This window comes from Solenopsis invicta, chromosome 7 (assembly GCF_016802725.1).
Source record: "Solenopsis invicta isolate M01_SB chromosome 7, UNIL_Sinv_3.0, whole genome shotgun sequence".
Lineage (NCBI taxonomy): Eukaryota > Metazoa > Arthropoda > Insecta > Hymenoptera > Formicidae > Solenopsis > Solenopsis invicta.
This window is the reverse complement of record NC_052670.1, coordinates 1,438,566-1,456,876: the sequence shown is the minus strand read 5'-3', so window position 1 is coordinate 1,456,876 and position 18,311 is coordinate 1,438,566. Positions and strand designations below refer to the sequence as shown.

The following is an 18,311-nucleotide window of genomic DNA, read 5'->3' as shown; positions in this document are numbered from 1 at the left end:
TGGGCGAGGCGGCCAATGGTTGCGTGCGCGCGGTCCGTTTCCCGCGAGGAGAGGGGAGCGAAAGAAAGGATGGGAAGGACGGAGACAAAGAGGAACGGCCGACGCGCGCGAGGCGACGGACGGGCTCGGTGCTGCCATCTCGACGCGCCCGTAGGAACTCGCTCATGACGCGGCTCGCGCCGAGGATTACCGGCGCCGATAATTCAAGGATTTTCACGCGGCGCGATAATTGAATTCTACATTTCCCAGCTGATTTTCCATTTGAATATAGAGCGCCTTGGTACAGTCGATAGATTTTGGGCTAATTTTTTTTTATTTATCGATTGAGCAATCGCACTATGCGCGAATGCAGCTTTTACAGAACAAAGTTGCATTTTTACCCCTTTTCAAAAGTAACGACGATGGTTATATATATTCATATTATTCTACTGTAATTAATTATTCTTTTGTATAACGTTTCCATACTTTCAGTGTTTAAATTTTATATATCGAAGCGTCACGTGTTGGTTATATGTACAAATAATATGTAGCATTTGCACATTTACGTTACACAAAAAAAAAAAAAAACGAATACAAGTAATTGTGATACAAATATCACGAAATATTTGTTATACAAAGTATTATTCCCCCCCTCCCTTCCCCCCTTAAATTATATTGTTACAAGTTGTGTCGATTGAGTATATACAAAAATACAAAAGATTGCCAATTGAAAAAAAAAACTCAAAGTAACAATTAAATATACGGTATAGTAAATATATATATGTATATCGCACACACCTGCAATTGAAGCGCTATCACTAATCCGCTTATCAAACAGATTAGTCGCATTTGCGTAAACGCTTCGAGGAAGCGAGCTAGTCCCGAGCCGTACCGAGAATCGCATTATACTAGGAATTAGCCCAAGGCAGAGCCGTGACGTCACTAATCGCTCCCCGGGCGTTTCGTTCTCTCCCTCTTCCGCCCTTTCTCTCTCTCTCTCTCTCGTTCCCCTCTAAACCCTTCGAATATACGTTTCTTTCTAATCTCAAAAGGGAATAAGTAACAAGCGCGAAATACACACAACCGGAGTGCAATCTCCGCGTTTCGCGTCGTTCCACCGAACGATCGCGCTCAGCTGTTTCGCGTCAGGTGACTTTGACGTTCTTATCTTCTATGCAGTTAAATGGGGAATCATCTGTTACGACGTGCGTGTATACATACCCACACGATTTCACATATGTGCGCGCGCGCGCGCACGCGGGCGCATAGGGGAGAGGGAGAAATCGTCGAGAGGAGAGGAGAGGAGAGGAGAGTGGAAAGTGGGAGAAGCGATGCGCTCTCGCGTGCTCCGCTCGTGCGTCCGCTCGCTTACAACAGTTACTCGGCCGGTTGAGGACGACAACTCGCTCATCGCGAAGAAGCTCCCTTTCGACGGCCGTGTACGAATCGGCTCGCACGCGGAAACGGGCGTATAAATGCATCTCTCCTGATAACCGGGCGGGCGCAGCCGACCGTAAGAAGGTGGGTCTCCCTTTCTCCCTGAGAAGAGAGAGTGCGTTGGTCCCTCGTCGTTCACTCGCTCGTTCGCGCACGAAGCCGTTGCAACGCACCCTCACGTCGCGCATCCATCCACGCGACGAACAGCGACGGACGTTGCCGTTTGTCGAAGCGACGCGCGCGAGAGAGAAAGAGAGAGAGAACGCGCGCGCGCACGTGAACGAGAGAGAGAGAGAGGGAGAGAGAGCTCGACTTGCGGATAAACGGATTGCGAAAAACGCGAATGGTAAATCCGTAAAAGCTTTCTCTCTTTCTTTCTCTCTTTCTCTCCTCTTGACGCTCGCGACATCGCGTTCTCTCCTCTTTCCTCGTGCCAAGGGGCAGCTCCGCTTGCTTCGAACACTCTCTTCCAACGTGATTCTCGCGCGTCCGCAGACTCGCTCTCTCTTCGTCTCCCCCTCGTGTTCTGCTCGTCCAAGTCGCATTTCTCGCAATACTCCGCGATCTCGGGATCGCCCTCGAGTCGCGTCTTCACGATCGTAAAGGTTATGCCGAGGGGTACTCCCTTCGGTGTGCGAACCTCGCCTCCGCGTCGCGCTTAGCGTTCTTGACGCGAAAAAGAGAGAGAAAGAGATAGAGAGGAGTATCCATCACCAGTCGTCGACTAAGACGCCGAATGTTTCCTATGCAGATGTCGAGCGAGAATGACAGCGAGATGGATTGCTCGGATTCCGACTGCGGTGATACGGGCTACGAGGACTACTACAGCATCCAGCCGTGGGGTGGCGACGTGGACAACGACGTGGACCCCGAGCAGAACAGGAGAGATCCAGAGTACGCGGTGTACGACTGTTTGCGAGTCGAAGAGGTGGAACGGCTTCTGAACGAAAGCGTAGAGCTGTTAAGTAATAGCCTTCACGTCACGCCATCCTTAGCCAAAGTGTTGCTGCACGCACACAACTGGGCGTCACAGGACATCGTCACAAAGTACCGTACCAATGCTTCCAGTTTATTGATTAATTCAAAGATCAAGCCTACCCCGGAACAAGTGCCAGGAACGAAGAGCCAGCGGGGCGGCGTGTGTTTGGTTTGCGTTATGATTTGCCCAGCAGACAAATTTTCTACGCTAACGTGTGGACACTCGTTTTGCAAAGACTGTTGGTGTATGCATTTTGAAGTACAAATAACTCAAGGTATATCTACCGGTAAGTAATGTCGATTCTACTTGATCGCCTGTTACACACTACAGTTTGCCAGATATCTATTGACGTTATTCTTTATTTTTGTCTAGGTATAAGCTGCATGGCACAAGATTGCGATGTCCTAGCTCCAGAGGACTTTGTCCTTTCCCTACTTACTAAGCCTAACATGAGAGAAAGGTATCAGCAGTTTGCTTTCTGTGATTACGTCAAGTCTCATCCACAACTACGATTTTGTCCCGGTCCAAATTGCCAAATAGTTTTGCGCTCGAAGGAACAGCGAGCAAAGAGAGTCATGTGTTCATCGTGTAAAACTATATTCTGGTAAATAGTCGCAGACGCGCGTTACACGTGCCAAATGGTCTATGTATAACGAGAGTGAAAACACCGTTGTAATTCCAGCTTCCGATGTGGTATGGATTATCATGCACCTACCGATTGCAGTACAATTAAAAAATGGCTGACGAAATGCGCGGATGATTCCGAGACGGCGAATTACATTAGTGCTCATACCAAAGATGTAAATATCTCGTCGTCCATAGAATAAAGTGTAAAGCATTACGGGAAACGCTCAATGTATTGTAAAATCTTCTTTTAGTGTCCAAAATGTCATATCTGCATAGAGAAGAATGGTGGCTGCAATCACATGCAATGCTACAATTGTAAGCACGACTTCTGCTGGATGTGCCTTGGGGATTGGAAAGCACATGGTAGTGAGTATTACGAGTGTTCTCGTTACAAAGAAAATCCAAACATCGCGCACGAGAGTGTTCACGCGCAAGCTAGAGAAGCACTGAAGAAGTATCTCCACTACTATGAGCGCGTAAGTTTCAAGTACCGTTACTATTATGAGCGAGTAAGTTTCGCTATTATGGGCGAGTAAATTCATAATAATTTAATCTCTGGAATCTTTAATCTTTACTTTGTTTTTTTTGTTTTCCGCTTATTGCATTATGTTCTCTTTCAGTGGGAGAATCATAGCAAGTCGTTGAAATTGGAGGAGCAAACGTTAGAAGGAATTAAGATGAGAATTAACAATAAGGTGATGAACGCAAGTGGCACGTGGATAGATTGGCAACATTTGTTTGAGGCGGCGTCGCTTTTAGCTCGCTGCCGTTATACCTTACAGTACACGTATCCGTACGCCTATTACATGGAATCTGGCCCGCGCAAGGAACTGGTAAGACCTCACGACAATAACGATAGCGCTCGATATGTGTGTAATGTTAAATGTGTTGAATTGTCCTGCTAACAGTTCGAGTATCAACAAGCTCAATTAGAGGCGGAAATAGAGAACCTTTCGTGGAAGATCGAACGAGCGGAAACCACAGATCGGGGTGACCTAGAGAATCAAATGGATATTGCAGAGAAGCGTCGCGTTACTTTATTAAAGGATTTCCTCGAGGTATAATTAACGGAGTGTTAGCTTCATTCTCAGTCGCAGCCCACAAACTCTAATCTGAAATTGTACTGTAATTTTTAATTTTTTGAATACCGTCTATTTACAATTCGCAGTGTTTTATATATAAATATATACATGTACATATATAAATATATATATGTACATATATTTGTATATGTATATATGTATATATATATATATATATTTTTTTTTTGTTATATAGTTGTACATATATATGTATGTTTATATATATACAAACGTATGTTTGATATATACATACATACATATATCAAAAGCAGAATCATATGTACGAAATTGTTATGCGGTATTTAATTAAGAATTCTTATAATTAGTTTAATTCTGAAAGAATATTTTTATTTTGTACTAAGGCTCTGTGGGATGCGACTGTAAAAATTATAAGGATGTGATTTTGTTTGAGTATTATCGGTACAGGAAATAATTTAGCAATGCCATGTCCTCTAAATTATTGTTTGGCGATATTCTGATATGATACGGAGATCGTAACAATATTGTGTATATTGGTTTTAAGTTGTAAAGACGAATTTTTTTTACGTTTCACTGAAATATTCGTTAAAATAACTTGTCTTACGCGACGGCAGAGACTAGATTCTACTTGAATTCCAGGAAACGTTATTAATACATAGACGAAATCGATGAGGAAAGTATTAACCGTATCGACGACTGATTTATCGAAAAATACGATGCTAAACACACACACACATACACACATATATGTATGTATGTATGTGTGTGTGTATATATATATATATATATATTTATATATATTCCTTTCCTAGTCTAAGAGTATTTTTCAAAAGTGCGCTATGAGCGAAACGCCGCTCCCCCCCTTACCCCATTTTTCCTTTACTCATTCTGTATTCACCGAAATATACATATACATTTCTACTGACGCTAATCGCACAGTTCGATAGAAGGCACCGTATAGAAGGTACGAGAAGCATCGGAGGCCCCCTATGTCTTCGCTGCTGTTTGCAACCCTTTCTCCGAATCTTATTTGAAGTATTGTTAATGTTTAAGATACGTTTACGCCCAATGACCGACTACAAAAAAGAGGAAGAAGGAAACGGTAGCCTAACTTAAGTACTCCGGTGCCAAGAGATGACGGTACCACCCCGCCGTGTATATATATTAAGCAGAATTAAACGTGTACGTCGAGCGATAGAAAAAGGGAGATACGACGCGTTTTCTATTAAATTAGATTTTAAAGAATACATGCAACGATCAAAGATATCCGCGATACACACCTAGCCGTAACTGAACTTACATATTTTCTAAGCTATTTAAAAGAAACAAAAAGCAAGAATTCACCATATTATTACGACTTTTACTTTGCGCTTTACAGAGCGCAAGGAGGGACGTAAATATACCCAGAAACCCAAATTTCTAAGTTTTTTGAAATATGATGTAATAACTGTAACGTGTCTCGAATAAAGAGGAATAAAATCCTTCACCGTAAAATTAGGATAATGTAACGATAGGATGATAATTGTTTTCGGAAGATTGCAAAAAGAAGAGTCGAGCGCGAGAGATAAGTCTCTTGATTTGTCCCTCCTTGTATGTAGAACTTCTCAAATGTGCAATGTGGGAAGTAATCACTACCGCATATGAATATTAAAGTATTTGTATAAATTAATACTAATAATAATAATTATATATACATACATGTATAAATATAAATTCAAATGACGCAGCATTCTTTTTGTGTTTTCTCAATTCAAAATTTTATTGTATTTGTTGCGTTTTTATTAGGAGAATAACTTTGATTGCGCACCAGAAATGGCCAAATCCTACTGAATAAAGAGTACGTTAGCATATATATTTATGTTCAGCCCGTCTCTAACGAAAAACATCTCGGCTGTGTAAAAGTTTTTTTGCTGAAGGAGAAATTATTTAATTACCATATATGTAAAAATATTCTCCGATATTTCGTGCGATAAAAAGATATCAATATCAAATGGGAATTAAATCCCCTGTCTTGAGATCAGAGAAGATTGAAACTTTTTGGTGTAAGAGGCAAGTTGACAGGGCCTTCCATTTATGTATTTGTGGCAAAAAAAGAAACAATAAGGAAGTCACTGCAAATTATCTTTTTTTCAACATGGATATTTTTTCCAAAGCTTCATATGAACTAAACGAATGTTATAATGTGAAAAAAAAGAAAAATTTGTTTCTAGAAGAGCCAGCTAAATTCTTGAACGTTTAAAAATTTTGAATGTATTTTAGTTTAAGAGAATAAATCTAAGTGTCGTAATAGTTAAAAGAAAGCCTTTTGTTACTGTATGTCATTATTTTAAGTAATAACAGTAATTTTTTATAATAAACGGTTTAAATCAAATGTATGTAGGGATGGGATATATTAGCTCAAATTCATGGCGTATTATTGGCTCATATCATTAAATAGACAAAATTATCATAACGTGTTGTTACCACGTGCGTAAGAAGCGTGACAACATGTGGTTTACTAGTCGTGATATCAGGGTTAGGTAAGTTAATATATTTTTTTAATTTAATTAATTTAATTACGCGTTAAAAATTACATAAACAAAAAGCTAAACTCAAAAGTTACATTAAGATTGAATTAACTGAAGTTAAGTTCAAATTAAGTTTGAAAAGCATTATTGATATTAAATTCGAAGTTCGTAATTTTTTAAAGTTAGATTATTCAAAACAATTACAATATTGATCATCAAACCAATTTTAATATTTGTAGTTTTTTTAAATGTAAATACGTATTTTTTCTTTTATAATTTTTTTACACAGATAAATTTGTAACTTGAAAAAAAAATTATTAAATTAAAATTGGTGTTTCCAAGATGACTATTTAAAGTTAGAAATTAAAAGTCGCGTTGCCAATGGCGCACGTTTAAAATTTGAAATTCTAAGATGGTGGTGATCACGTGGGATCACTGCGCTTTTTCTGTTGCTCCAAATTTTTACCTTTCATCGAATTTATCCGTGCGCAATATTACCGCAATAAGTTGTTAGAATTTGAAAAATTACCTCTCTCATTAGATCTTGAATCATCCTTAGATCTTCTTTAAAATACCTTTTATTTTTATTTAAATGTTATTCAATTTTGCTTCGTCATTATTATTAATATTCAAAAATGTATTTTCGAAAAATACATGTTGTTTAATTGTTAAATTCAAACAAAAACATGAACAAAATAGATCGGATTAACGAGTCATAATAGATCAATATCTTTCAAGAACTTCAAAAATTTAAACAAAAACACGGAAAAAATAAATCGGATTAACAAGTCATATAAGATCGATATCTTTCAAAGACTTCAAACTTGATTATTCCTTTAAAAACAAAATAAGAGAGAAAGAGAGAGAGAGAACCAATCTCACCAACTCCGATTAACTTTTAACGATCGATTAAATTTATAAGAATTGCCAACTGCAAAATTTAAAACTGATCATCCTCAACCTTATTTTTTAATAATTTTAATTAAAAAATTAATAATTGTAAATTTAATTATTTATTTATATAAATAATTTGCAAAAAAATGGAGAAAAATAAAACAATAATATGAATTATAATTTGCAGTTGATTGATTGTTAAATTTAATTGGCCGATCAAGATAATTGGGGACGGTGAGAAATCCGACTCAGAAATTTCGAGAAGTAATAAATCCCTTTTTGAGTTAAGTGGTCAATTGGTCAATTCAACACAGAACTTTTTGATTGGTCGGTCCAGTGGAGAAACTCCAACTACTCCAAGCAATTGTCGCTGTGGTCAATTGCAACGATACATCGAACGCGACGCTCTCTCATGTGTAAAGTGCGCGACGACTGTAAGCTGTGCGATAGCGGTTTGATACCACCCCTTTGTTTCCCTCAACCCCTCGTTTTGACGCGTACGTGCAGTATACCAGCGCTTCCTCCTCGATTGACGTCTCCACTTGATAAGGGATACTTGACGTACAGGTTATGTACGACAGTTGTCAAAGGTGATGTTTTGAGACGTCTTATCACGCCGTGACAATCCGCTGACCCGTCCCGCGAGTCTCTGCTCCAACTTTCTCCGCCCAGGATCGAAGTCGTTATTTTTTTTTTTTCCATTGTGACTGCGCGCGAGCCGAGTTCTCGCGGCCCTGCGTTTTCCGCCACCCAGGCGATGTCAGGAAGCGCTCGCCCAGCCGAGCGCTAGATCGTGAGTTATCGCAATCCAAGACCGTTGAGAATGGCCGACGAGGTGGTGGAGACACCACGGGGCCTCAATAATGAGGACATCGAGTGCATCGTTGACGCCGAGATCGACGGCGACGACGACGACTCCGACGGGGTCATAGTTCCGGAACTTCAGGGTACACTATCCAAATGGACAAATTACATACATGGCTGGCAAACTAGATTTATTGTACTCAAAGATGGTACTTTGTCTTATTACAAATCCGAGCAGGACAGCGGATACGGGTGTCGTGGCTCGATTAGTCTGTATAAAGCTAACATCAAGGTGAGAGGTCGTGTGAAGTAATAGACACAATCTTATTTAATAATCTGAATACAATATAATGCATACAATTAAGCCAACGATTAATTATGCTAATTTATTTGTTTTACACAGGCACACCAGTTTGACGAATGTAGATTTGATGTGTCTGTAAACGATTGCTTGGTTTGGTATTTGAGGGCAAACAGTCCAGAGGAGAAACAGCGATGGGTAGATGTCTTGAAGTCTTATAAGGTAACGATATATAAGAGTTATTTTAGTTTATTTTTATCTGTGTAATTATGCAGCTATATTAATATAAATTATAGTTTGGTATTTGTATAATATATAAAATTACATTAAAATTTACCTTGCCTTAAATCTTATTGTACACATATTTTTATGAGATTAGATCATTTGTAAATAAAAAACAAGATTTTGCCAAGTTAGATTGAGCATAATGATTATCAAATTTTATTTGTCGTACACAGTCAGAATCTGGCTATGGAAGCGAGAATAGTCTCAAACGACACGGTAGTGCCATTTCACTCGTGTCAAATACACAATCGACAACGAGCGCTGGCAGTCTTACTAAGCGTGGCATTAGAGGACTAAAGGAAAAGTTGGCTGAAATTGAAACTTTTAGAGATATTCTAATCAAGCAGATCGATACTTTGCAAAAGTATTTCGATAATTGTGCGGAAAATGCCAAGAATTCCAAGGAAGGTATAATAACTTTTAATTTTTGAACATGTCCTTATACTTCTAGTTTCTGTCTCAAATATTTGGAATACAATTGTAATGTAAATTTAGTACATTTTTAAATGTGTGAAGTCTAATTTATAATTATGAAATATGCAGAAAAGATTTTAACTAACGTACTTTTGTTATGACAAAATTCCAGAAAAGAAAATTGAGACAATGTTCAATCCAGCCGAACAGTCGGTGGATTTCAAAGGGGAAGCGATAACGTTTAAAGCCACCAGTGAAGGGGTGTTGGCGACTTTACAACATTGCGTCGAATTAATGGTACAGCGAGAGGATGCATGGCGTCGCAGATGGGAGAAGGAAGTTGAGAAGAAACGAAAGTTACAAGAACTTTATAAAGCTTTGAAAGATCAAGTTGCCATGCATCAAAACGGCTCTCCGAGGCCTAGGGTCGTTATACACGGCGGTCCTGATTACGAGGTTGGTCCTCTTCTCTTTTCTCACGAGGACAGTCTCGTTGTTCTGTACAATTTCTATTTTGCCTATATTAATTTATTGCTCTCAAAAAGAAATTGTAAACTCGTGTTACAACAATCTCACTATTTTGCTTTTTAATCTCTCAGCCTCTTGTAAATCAAAGTATTCGCTTTTAAAAAGGCATGAAATAAATAAACTGTAGGATATATGGGATAAAGATGAGAATCTGTGAATTATTAATTGACTGCTTCTATATAGAACCACGCGTCAGCCCAAATTTTTTATTTTGTGAAATTTTTATTTTATTTGGGGACTTATAATTATACACAAGTATTTATAATTATATAAATATAGGTAAATGTATGATATGCTGCTAATAGTAGAAAAAAATACAAAAAGGAAAAAATTTACAAATTGAAATACTCTTGCACAATGTGCTATTTGACTTGTAATGGTGATTAATACTCAATATGGACATCATGTGCTCAAGTTGTTTGTCCGTTATGTAACAGATCAACAGCATGCGTACATAACTATCACTTATGTAACCATTAACATTGTAATAGTTTTTACTAAAAGTAGTATGAACTGAAAAGATATGATGGACTTATATATGAAATTAATTAATTAATTGTATTTTATATAGTAGAGAAAATCATTGAAAGAAGTATTATATAAGCACGTTCTTATATTTGTTATATATGTAATTATCAATTTAAAAAAAAACTATCATCACATCACTGATAAAATTTTTACTGATAAGAATTAAAGTTGTTTTATATTCTTATTTGTATATAAAAATTTACAAATGTATAAAAAGTCAATTGTAATTCTTTTTAAAAATTTTTTAAAACTATTATATATTTCTTTTTTGTATATTTATTTTTTTTTTTTTTTAATACTTCTATATGAACATAATAATAAAAAGTTTTACTTTCTTATTTACAAAAAATAAATGCAAATTGGGACATAATCTTTAAGTTATCTGTGACGACATAAATAATGGCTGTGATAGAAAGTGTAAAAAAAGAGATATGTTTCTGTGCACAATCATCATTTCAGTCATTTCTTTGTGCATAGTAGCTTCCAGACCACTGAGGAATACAGACTTACTCACTCTTTTACTTTGCATAAATTTATACTTTCAATTTTATTATTGAAAAATGAAGTTTAAGAATAAACTTAGTAACGTGAGTTCTTGTACGTGAAATAGTGATTCTTAAATGTATATATACAATTTCTCTCTTTATGTGTAGATGTTTATAATAATTTATAAATTAGGATATGAAAGATAAATACGCATTAAAATTATGTAACTTTTTTCAATAACTTGCAAACATTTGCAACTTTATTTTTAAGGAAGGTCCGCACAGCGCTCTTTGCGATGAAGAATTTTACGATGCCGTCGAGACGGGTCTGGACAAAATCGATGAGGAAAATCAATTAAGGGATCGTTTAAAACAGAAATCTGTTTCAATTTTGACATCCCCTACTACAACAGCGTCTACGCACAGGCTATGGCCAGAGGTAATTATATCTCTTTTGTATTTTGCACTTTTCTGATTTTATCCAAATTCTTAATGGAGATTACTTATAAAATAATAATTAATAATTGCATTAAAAAATTATTGAATAATTAATAATTGTATTTAATAATTATAAAAAAATTAAATTAATATTAAATTAAAAAGATGAACGTTAATTTCTAATACAACAGTAATTGCTAATTATTTATATAATTATTTTATATTTAACAAACTCTTACGATTTTTATTATTTCTTCTTACCAATTTACAGATAGAGAAAATTACGATGGAACAGTTGCATTACGCTCGGCTCGGTGTAGGTGGAGCAGGTGGTTGGCAATTATTCGCCGAAGATGGTGATATGCGAATGTACCGGCGAGAAGAGGAGGCCGACGGACTGGTCGTGGATCCTCTCAAAGCGTGTCACGTCGTCAAGGGACTGACCGGTCACGAGGTCTGCGAAATATTTTTCAGTCCCGAATACAGAAGCGGTTGGGAAGCCACTTTAGAAGATATGGCAATCGTCGAGAACATTTCCAAGGATACGCTATTATTTCTGCAAACGCACAAACGTATCTGGCCGGCGAGCCAGCGGGATGCGTTGTTCTGGTCGCACATGCGTCGGGTGTCTGATGAGCAAGATCGTGACGCTCAAGATCTGTGGATAGTCTGCAATCACAGTACTGAACATCCCGATCATCCGGTATGTATTGTACATTTATTACAAAAATTCCTTCGTTTCTTGAAATAAGTTTCAACAGATTACTTAGTAAAAGTATCGTTGCAGCCTAACGCGGGTAAATGCGTGAGGGTTTATCTGACGGTTTGTCTCGTATGCCAAACGTTCATCGATCCTCCGAAGGACGAGGAAGAAATTAAGAGAGAGAACATTACATGTAAAATAACATACTGTTCAGTTGGTAAGTATATTAATTTAATCACTATTATTAAGTATCGTAATTAATATATTTAAAACGTCAATCTATATAAAATTGATAACTTTTACTCTCCCAATTAAAATATTTAATTACACGAAAATATTACGTATATTACGTTTGTTTTTTTCGTTTGTGCAAATATATTTCGATTTGAATTTCAGTAAATCCAGGAGGATGGGCTCCAGCATCAGTTTTACGGGCCGTTTACAAGAGAGAGTATCCAAAGTTCCTCAAGCGTTTCACGAACTTTTGTATTGATCAATGCAAGAATAAGCCGATCAAATTCTGAATGTAAACTGAATGAGAAAAGAAAAAAAAACTTCAATGTTTTCCATCCAATTCCTTATTCACTATCTCGAAGTGTCTTCACGTGATTATTGTAAAAAACAAGTTTGTATTGTTACATACTGTAGGAATTGTAGAATGGCCATTACGACGTAAGTGAAACCATTTTGTATATTACCTTTTTCTTTTTTTATTTGCTTAAGATAATCGACTTATATAGCTTGTGAATGGGGGAAGAAACGTTATATTAAAAGAAGCCATTTATGATATATCTAAGTAAGTGTATAGCAATTGTATACACTTGGAAAAGTTACTTCGATGAAGCACGCGTGGCTGCAGCACCGTTTTACAGATTATCCTTTTTCTCTTCAAATAACAGCCTGTTATTTGTTATACAGAATACGCTGTCGCAAAATCCAATTGTACAAATCTTTAACAAAAATTGGATACATATACATTTATCTCTTGTTACACATTACAGTCTAATTAAACGCTGAATTGTATGATATCAGATTATACTGTTATTTTTATTCGTACATAAAAACGTGTACATTGCTATGCGATATAAAGGTCACATGGAAAAACATAATAAAGACTGTTGTAGATTTATTATAAAATAACAATCATTTTCACATCATGCCATTCGTCAACCTTTCATCTCGTACAATAAGAGCACAGGAACGAAGAAGCATGGCATATGTTTCTTCATGAAACAAATTCATTTCTGTGAAACGAAACTGAAGAAATTATCCTATCATATATACATATACAATGTACAAAATTCCCTCCTTTAAATCATCTATTCATTTATATATTTTACCAACTATTTTTAAAAGTTTTAATTTTTAGAAAATGCATAATCTTCTAGAATATTATTAAATCTTGGATAATGTTCGATTTGTGATTTTTTGCGATTATTAAAGGAGGAGCAAATCTTTCTTTTTATAGAAAGTAATAACATGACTTAGAAAATAGGAGTGTAAAAAATCTGTTTATCTGTACAATACGCGTCACAAAAGTAAATGTAAATGTGTCTAAATGTAAATGCATCAATCCTTTTATACGTTGCATGAAATAATTGTAATATATATAACACATAAAGTATAATTAATAACAATATATTGACTAAAATTTTAAGATTGCAGACCTGCATGTAAATGTGACACGAATAACGAGCTCATTAACAAGCATATGAAAATCAAATTAAAATCGCTAAATTGTAAAACATTTTGCAATATATGTAATAATCATAAAATTAAAATTTTATCGTTACTTTTATTATACAGTTGTGTGCATTATTGTTTATAATAAGAAAAAGTTGTAAATATCTCAACATTCCATATATATACAAATCCAACTATTTGATCTCAAACATTTTTTTTCGTCAACAATAGATTATTTAATATGGCCTTTTTTACTTATATTATCACGTATAATTCACGTTTTATAACATGTATGCATACGAAATAGACTTTAAATATAAAGTCACAAGCCAATTATGCTTACAGTTTTTTTTTTACAAATAATGGAAAGGCAAATAGTGTTATACAACGAATGAAATCGTTTTACCATTTCAATTGTATTTACACTTTTTAGAGAAAAGTTTGACAAATACAAGGAAATAGGAATGAAATTTTTATCAGGTATCACGTAAGTAACAATAAAAATTAATCGATATGTTGAACATTTACCTGAGAGCTATAAATACACGTTAAATGCAATATCGTTTTATACCTGATTGACGAAATATTTCAAATACAACTATCTGGAATATAATAGTCACGAATTTATTAAATTAACATTTAAATGTTCACATTCAATATTTTAGCGAAACCACGATACTCGACTTTGAAATCCTTTGTGTCGCATTTGTTTTGAAATTATATCACGTTTAACGAAAGAATACATTAGTTCATTAAAGTTTAGTATCAAACAGCTAGTAAGTCTTCTTTTAAAGTACTTCCTTTCAAGTACTTATTTTTATAATTATATAACAAATCATAAAACTGCTGCGCAAGTCTAACTTTCAAGAACGACGTTTTTTTTAAGTATAAAAAACACTTGATTGCCCGTTAAAAATTGTATAACCTACATTACTATGACTTTCCTTATGATTCATAGGAGCCTAATTTCTTTAGTACACTAAGACCTTTCTCTTCATACTCCTCCCGCGTTATCCACACGGAATCTCGATCTTTTGTTATTTCTGCTAATACGGCACCACCCATGAAAACCATATCCTTACGTCGCGGTGAGTCTTCAATTTTTATCTTAAATTTCTATTAAAAAAAAAGTTTACGTAGCATAAGCATTTGCAGTCTATATAGTTTCAATGTAGTTAAGTTATACTTACATTCAATTTGGTGGTATCATTCTTTAATACTCTTTGAAGATAAAGTTGCTTAATTTCTCGTTCAAGCCTTGATGGAAGTCCCGGATACATTGTACTACCTCCGCTCAGAACGATGTGCTTGTACAGCTCGCTTCTGATATCAATATCAGCCGCTTGAATTGTGCTAAATACCAGCTCGGCTATACCTTGCGCTTCGACGTTAATCAGATGAGGCTGAAAGAGCGCTTCCGGTGCCGCAAATCTCTCACCGCCCACCTTGATCACACGCCCGTCAGGAAGCTAAAAATATTTACAATAATTTGTACATCTTAATTATTGTAAATATTAATGAAATTGTATTAAGCAGATTTATATGCATTTTACTCACAGTATAGGACTCTACCAACACAGTAGTTTCAAGAGCCAACTTCTCTTCAGTCTCTATATTATAACCAATGTAACATAACTTCTCCTTCAGCATTCGCACTGTCTCGAAGTCGGCCGAGTGATTGAACGCGTAGCCGCGCAACAGCAGTAATTTAATTAGATACATCGTAATATCGCGTCCGGCTATGTCTAACCGTCTGGTTAAATGTGGCAAAGCGTACTCCTCGAACACTGGACAAATGTGCGTGACGCCATCACCGGAATCCACGACGACGCCGCTGATCAATCCTTGAGCATATAATGTCAGTACCGCCTGAATCGCGATGTACGTTCCAGCGAAACCATACTTCTCAAACATCACCTGTATACAATACAATCGTGCTCATTAAATTTTTTTTTAATCATGTAAAAGTTCAACTTCCTCTGAATTGTATATGTTACCTCTATCATCTTTTCCCTATTTGTGATAGGATTCATCGGTGGTTCGGTTAACAGAATTTTACATTCTTTAGGATTAATATTCATCTTTTCCTTGCCAAACGTATAATCCCAAACGTGACACATGTCTTCCCAGTTTCTGTCAAGTATTAAATGTATTGCTATGATTTATGTCAAACACAAGCATTTAGAAATTATACAGAAATTTGAAATATTTAATACAAGATATATACATACCTAACAATCCCATTTTGCATTGGGTAACTTATCTCTAACATAGAACGAAGTTTACTCGCTTCATCACCGACCATTAAGTCCTGTGACAATAATAAACAATTATGAAAATTCTGCATGCATCCCTAAAATATATTATCATCATTTTATAAAGATGATAAATATATTTAAAAAAAAAACATTCTAAGCACTTGAACAACACTGACTACTAAATAAATAAAAAATGTGTAACAAGTCTGTTTTCATAATACAGAATAGAAAAAAAATTGAAGTAATTCCTAGTACTTAAAATTTTGTCTTATCAAATTTTTAGAACAAAAATTACAATGATAAACATTTATGATCATTCTCAAACCAAGAATTAGCTAATATTTTCATAAAATATTACGGTTTATAATAAAATATGTTGTTTTTGTAGGATGCTAGGTTGCAAAATTCATATGTCAAAAAAGTACACTATATTAAATCAGTTTTCAAATGTGTGTGTACCTAAATATTAAAAAAAAAATTACCGAATTATATACTACTCCCACGCACCTATAAAATCAAAATAAATTCTTTCTCATAAAAATACTGATGTAATGAATGTATAGTGTCAAAAAAGTACAATAAACTTACAGGCATGTTAAGCACATCCTACGAGAGCAAATGTAAGCACACAAATATATTAGATAATTATAAAAAGGAGTATAAATATGCACCCACACAAGTATACAAATTGCAGATAAGCGATATATTATTATAATAAATATATTAGTAATAGACACATCTTGCTTTGTCAAAATAGACATATTACGCCAAACTTTTAAGACTGTATGCAATACAATGAATGAAATTTATTATGTATGATACAGAATCACTCACTTAAACAATATTGCAGCTCCAAAAGTAATTGTTAATAAACTCATCAAATAATTAAATATTAAAATGCTATGAGTAATGTTCATCTTACATTTCAAATACATATTCCCTTTTGGTTAGTAAACGTCATTAGCCTCTCTCAAACTGTTTTATTTACATCAGTGGAGAAGCACATAGATTATTTTCAGTCGGACTTAAGTGCTAGGGGGGCAGGGAGGGCACACGACGTAATACTATATAATGGACTTACACGAACGCAATATTCTTGCTGAAAATATAATTGTTCTTATTAATCGTCTATGTATACTGCTAAATATACTCAAGCAATTTAAAGCTCGATAGATCATAGACTTTATATACAACTTAATCGATACATAAAAACATTTCTTTACAATTTAAAGTTTCAGTAAACATATGCTTCTCATCTTTCGTACAGTTTGATAAATCTACTACAATTGAAATCAAGGATTCTCTTTATATTTATGAATACAACTGTTGCAACATTTGTCTTATATATTTTAACTTTGAGATTAACACGTCTAACAATGAAGTATCGGTGACATCTCAATGAAGTAGACATCAAACTACTAGGGCACTCGCGTCGATAGAAAAAAAAATGCTGGCCCTGTGTCCTTATGCGGCTAAAGCTCGGGCGAGTATCCGAATGTACGTACCTTGACGTCGATGTCGCCGATCTTGTTGACAGCTCTGATTATCGGTCGTCCTACTATAGACGGGAATATGTGGGCCGGAAAGTTCGCGCCGGCGTATCCGCATTTGACGAACTGCAATGAAAAAGTGCATCGGTGCCGAGAATAGAGCGGCGGAGATCGTTCGCTTCGATGCACGTGTCTAAATCGGTGCATCGTCTCCCTTTAATCGGCGAGACCCTCGCGAAGGCTTGCGTGCCTCACGCTAGGGAAACGGGAGACGAGCGGTCTTACCCCGGTGCCATTGTCACAGACGATGATCTTCCTTCCCTTGCTGTCCATCTCGATGTGTTATCCCGTGAAAAAAGAATTTTTTTTCTCTCTCACTCTCTCTATCTAACACGCTCCTTTAGATAGCTTTCATATCATCAGCTCTGATCAGCTCCATCGAGTGACTAATACCTGCGGATGTCACAGGGCGTTACCGGTGCGTGACACCAAAGCGACAGACGTTACTCTCTCGACCGGGGTTACCGTTTCGTATCACAGTCGAGGATTTGCGCGAGGGTAACAGGAATTCAACGCGAAAAAAAAGGGGGGAAAAAAGGGGGATTAATCGATGTCCCCGGGACGTGAATTTACTCGGCGCACACGACAAACGGCGGACGAGCGGATCCGAGTAAACTCAAACCGAGAGCCACCATCGTTGTGAAGGATAAAAAAAAAGAAAACTTCCCTTGGCCTATGAACTCGAGCGACAAGGGAATCCGCCAATCACGATTGAGAGCTCTCGAGGAGCATGGCCGCTTCTTAGGAATCCTCAATTGTGATTAGTCGATGAGTTTGCTGTTTGTTGTTCCGAGCCAATGGCACACAGTTTGCGCTCGAAGAAATCGCATCGTGTGCGGTCAGCTTTAGG

At 36.2% G+C, this 18,311-nt stretch overlaps 3 protein-coding genes across 9 annotated transcripts; 2 read left to right on the top strand and 1 right to left on the bottom strand.

The window, feature by feature from the left end:
* The first annotated feature begins 1,280 nt into the window (after positions 1-1,280).
* Positions 1,281-6,379, top strand: LOC105202293 (potential E3 ubiquitin-protein ligase ariadne-2). 2 transcript variants are annotated; one of them, XM_011170734.3, is made up of 8 exons: positions 1,281-1,500; positions 2,168-2,681; positions 2,768-2,999; positions 3,078-3,195; positions 3,274-3,498; positions 3,643-3,855; positions 3,931-4,080; positions 5,137-6,379. In XM_011170734.3, exons 2-8 carry the CDS (start codon positions 2,168-2,170, stop codon positions 5,197-5,199), a joined length of 1,515 nt encoding a protein of 504 aa, XP_011169036.1. In that variant the 5' UTR covers positions 1,281-1,500; the 3' UTR covers positions 5,200-6,379. The 2 variants fall into 2 exon arrangements, with proteins under 2 accessions (XP_011169036.1, XP_011169035.1); XM_011170733.3 differs by lacking the exon at positions 1,281-1,500 and adding an exon at positions 1,745-1,762 and having other exon boundaries at positions 5,137-5,935.
* A 1,545-nt stretch (positions 6,380-7,924) lies between these two features.
* Positions 7,925-13,068, top strand: LOC105202291 (ceramide transfer protein). The gene is made up of 8 exons (XM_011170728.3): positions 7,925-8,580; positions 8,692-8,811; positions 9,048-9,282; positions 9,461-9,744; positions 11,101-11,268; positions 11,539-11,970; positions 12,055-12,187; positions 12,367-13,068. The coding sequence occupies exons 1-8, from the start codon at positions 8,308-8,310 to the stop codon at positions 12,492-12,494; spliced, it is 1,773 nt and encodes a 590-aa protein (XP_011169030.1). The 5' UTR covers positions 7,925-8,307; the 3' UTR covers positions 12,495-13,068.
* A 677-nt stretch (positions 13,069-13,745) lies between these two features.
* LOC105202292 (actin-related protein 2) lies at positions 13,746-18,077 on the bottom strand. 6 transcript variants are annotated; one of them, XM_026130415.2, is made up of 10 exons: positions 17,927-18,077; positions 17,687-17,854; positions 17,417-17,527; positions 16,993-17,010; positions 16,500-16,517; positions 15,885-15,964; positions 15,651-15,786; positions 15,211-15,570; positions 14,844-15,122; positions 13,746-14,769 (listed from the first exon to the last, which is right to left on the bottom strand). In XM_026130415.2, the coding sequence occupies exons 2-10, from the start codon at positions 17,732-17,734 to the stop codon at positions 14,599-14,601; spliced, it is 1,221 nt and encodes a 406-aa protein (XP_025986200.1). In that variant the 5' UTR covers positions 17,735-17,854; positions 17,927-18,077; the 3' UTR covers positions 13,746-14,598. The 6 variants fall into 6 exon arrangements, with proteins under 6 accessions (XP_025986200.1, XP_011169031.1, XP_011169032.1 ...); XM_011170729.3 differs by having other exon boundaries at positions 17,687-18,076; XM_011170730.3 differs by lacking the exon at positions 16,500-16,517 and having other exon boundaries at positions 17,687-18,076.
* Positions 18,078-18,311: the final 234 nt, after the last annotated feature.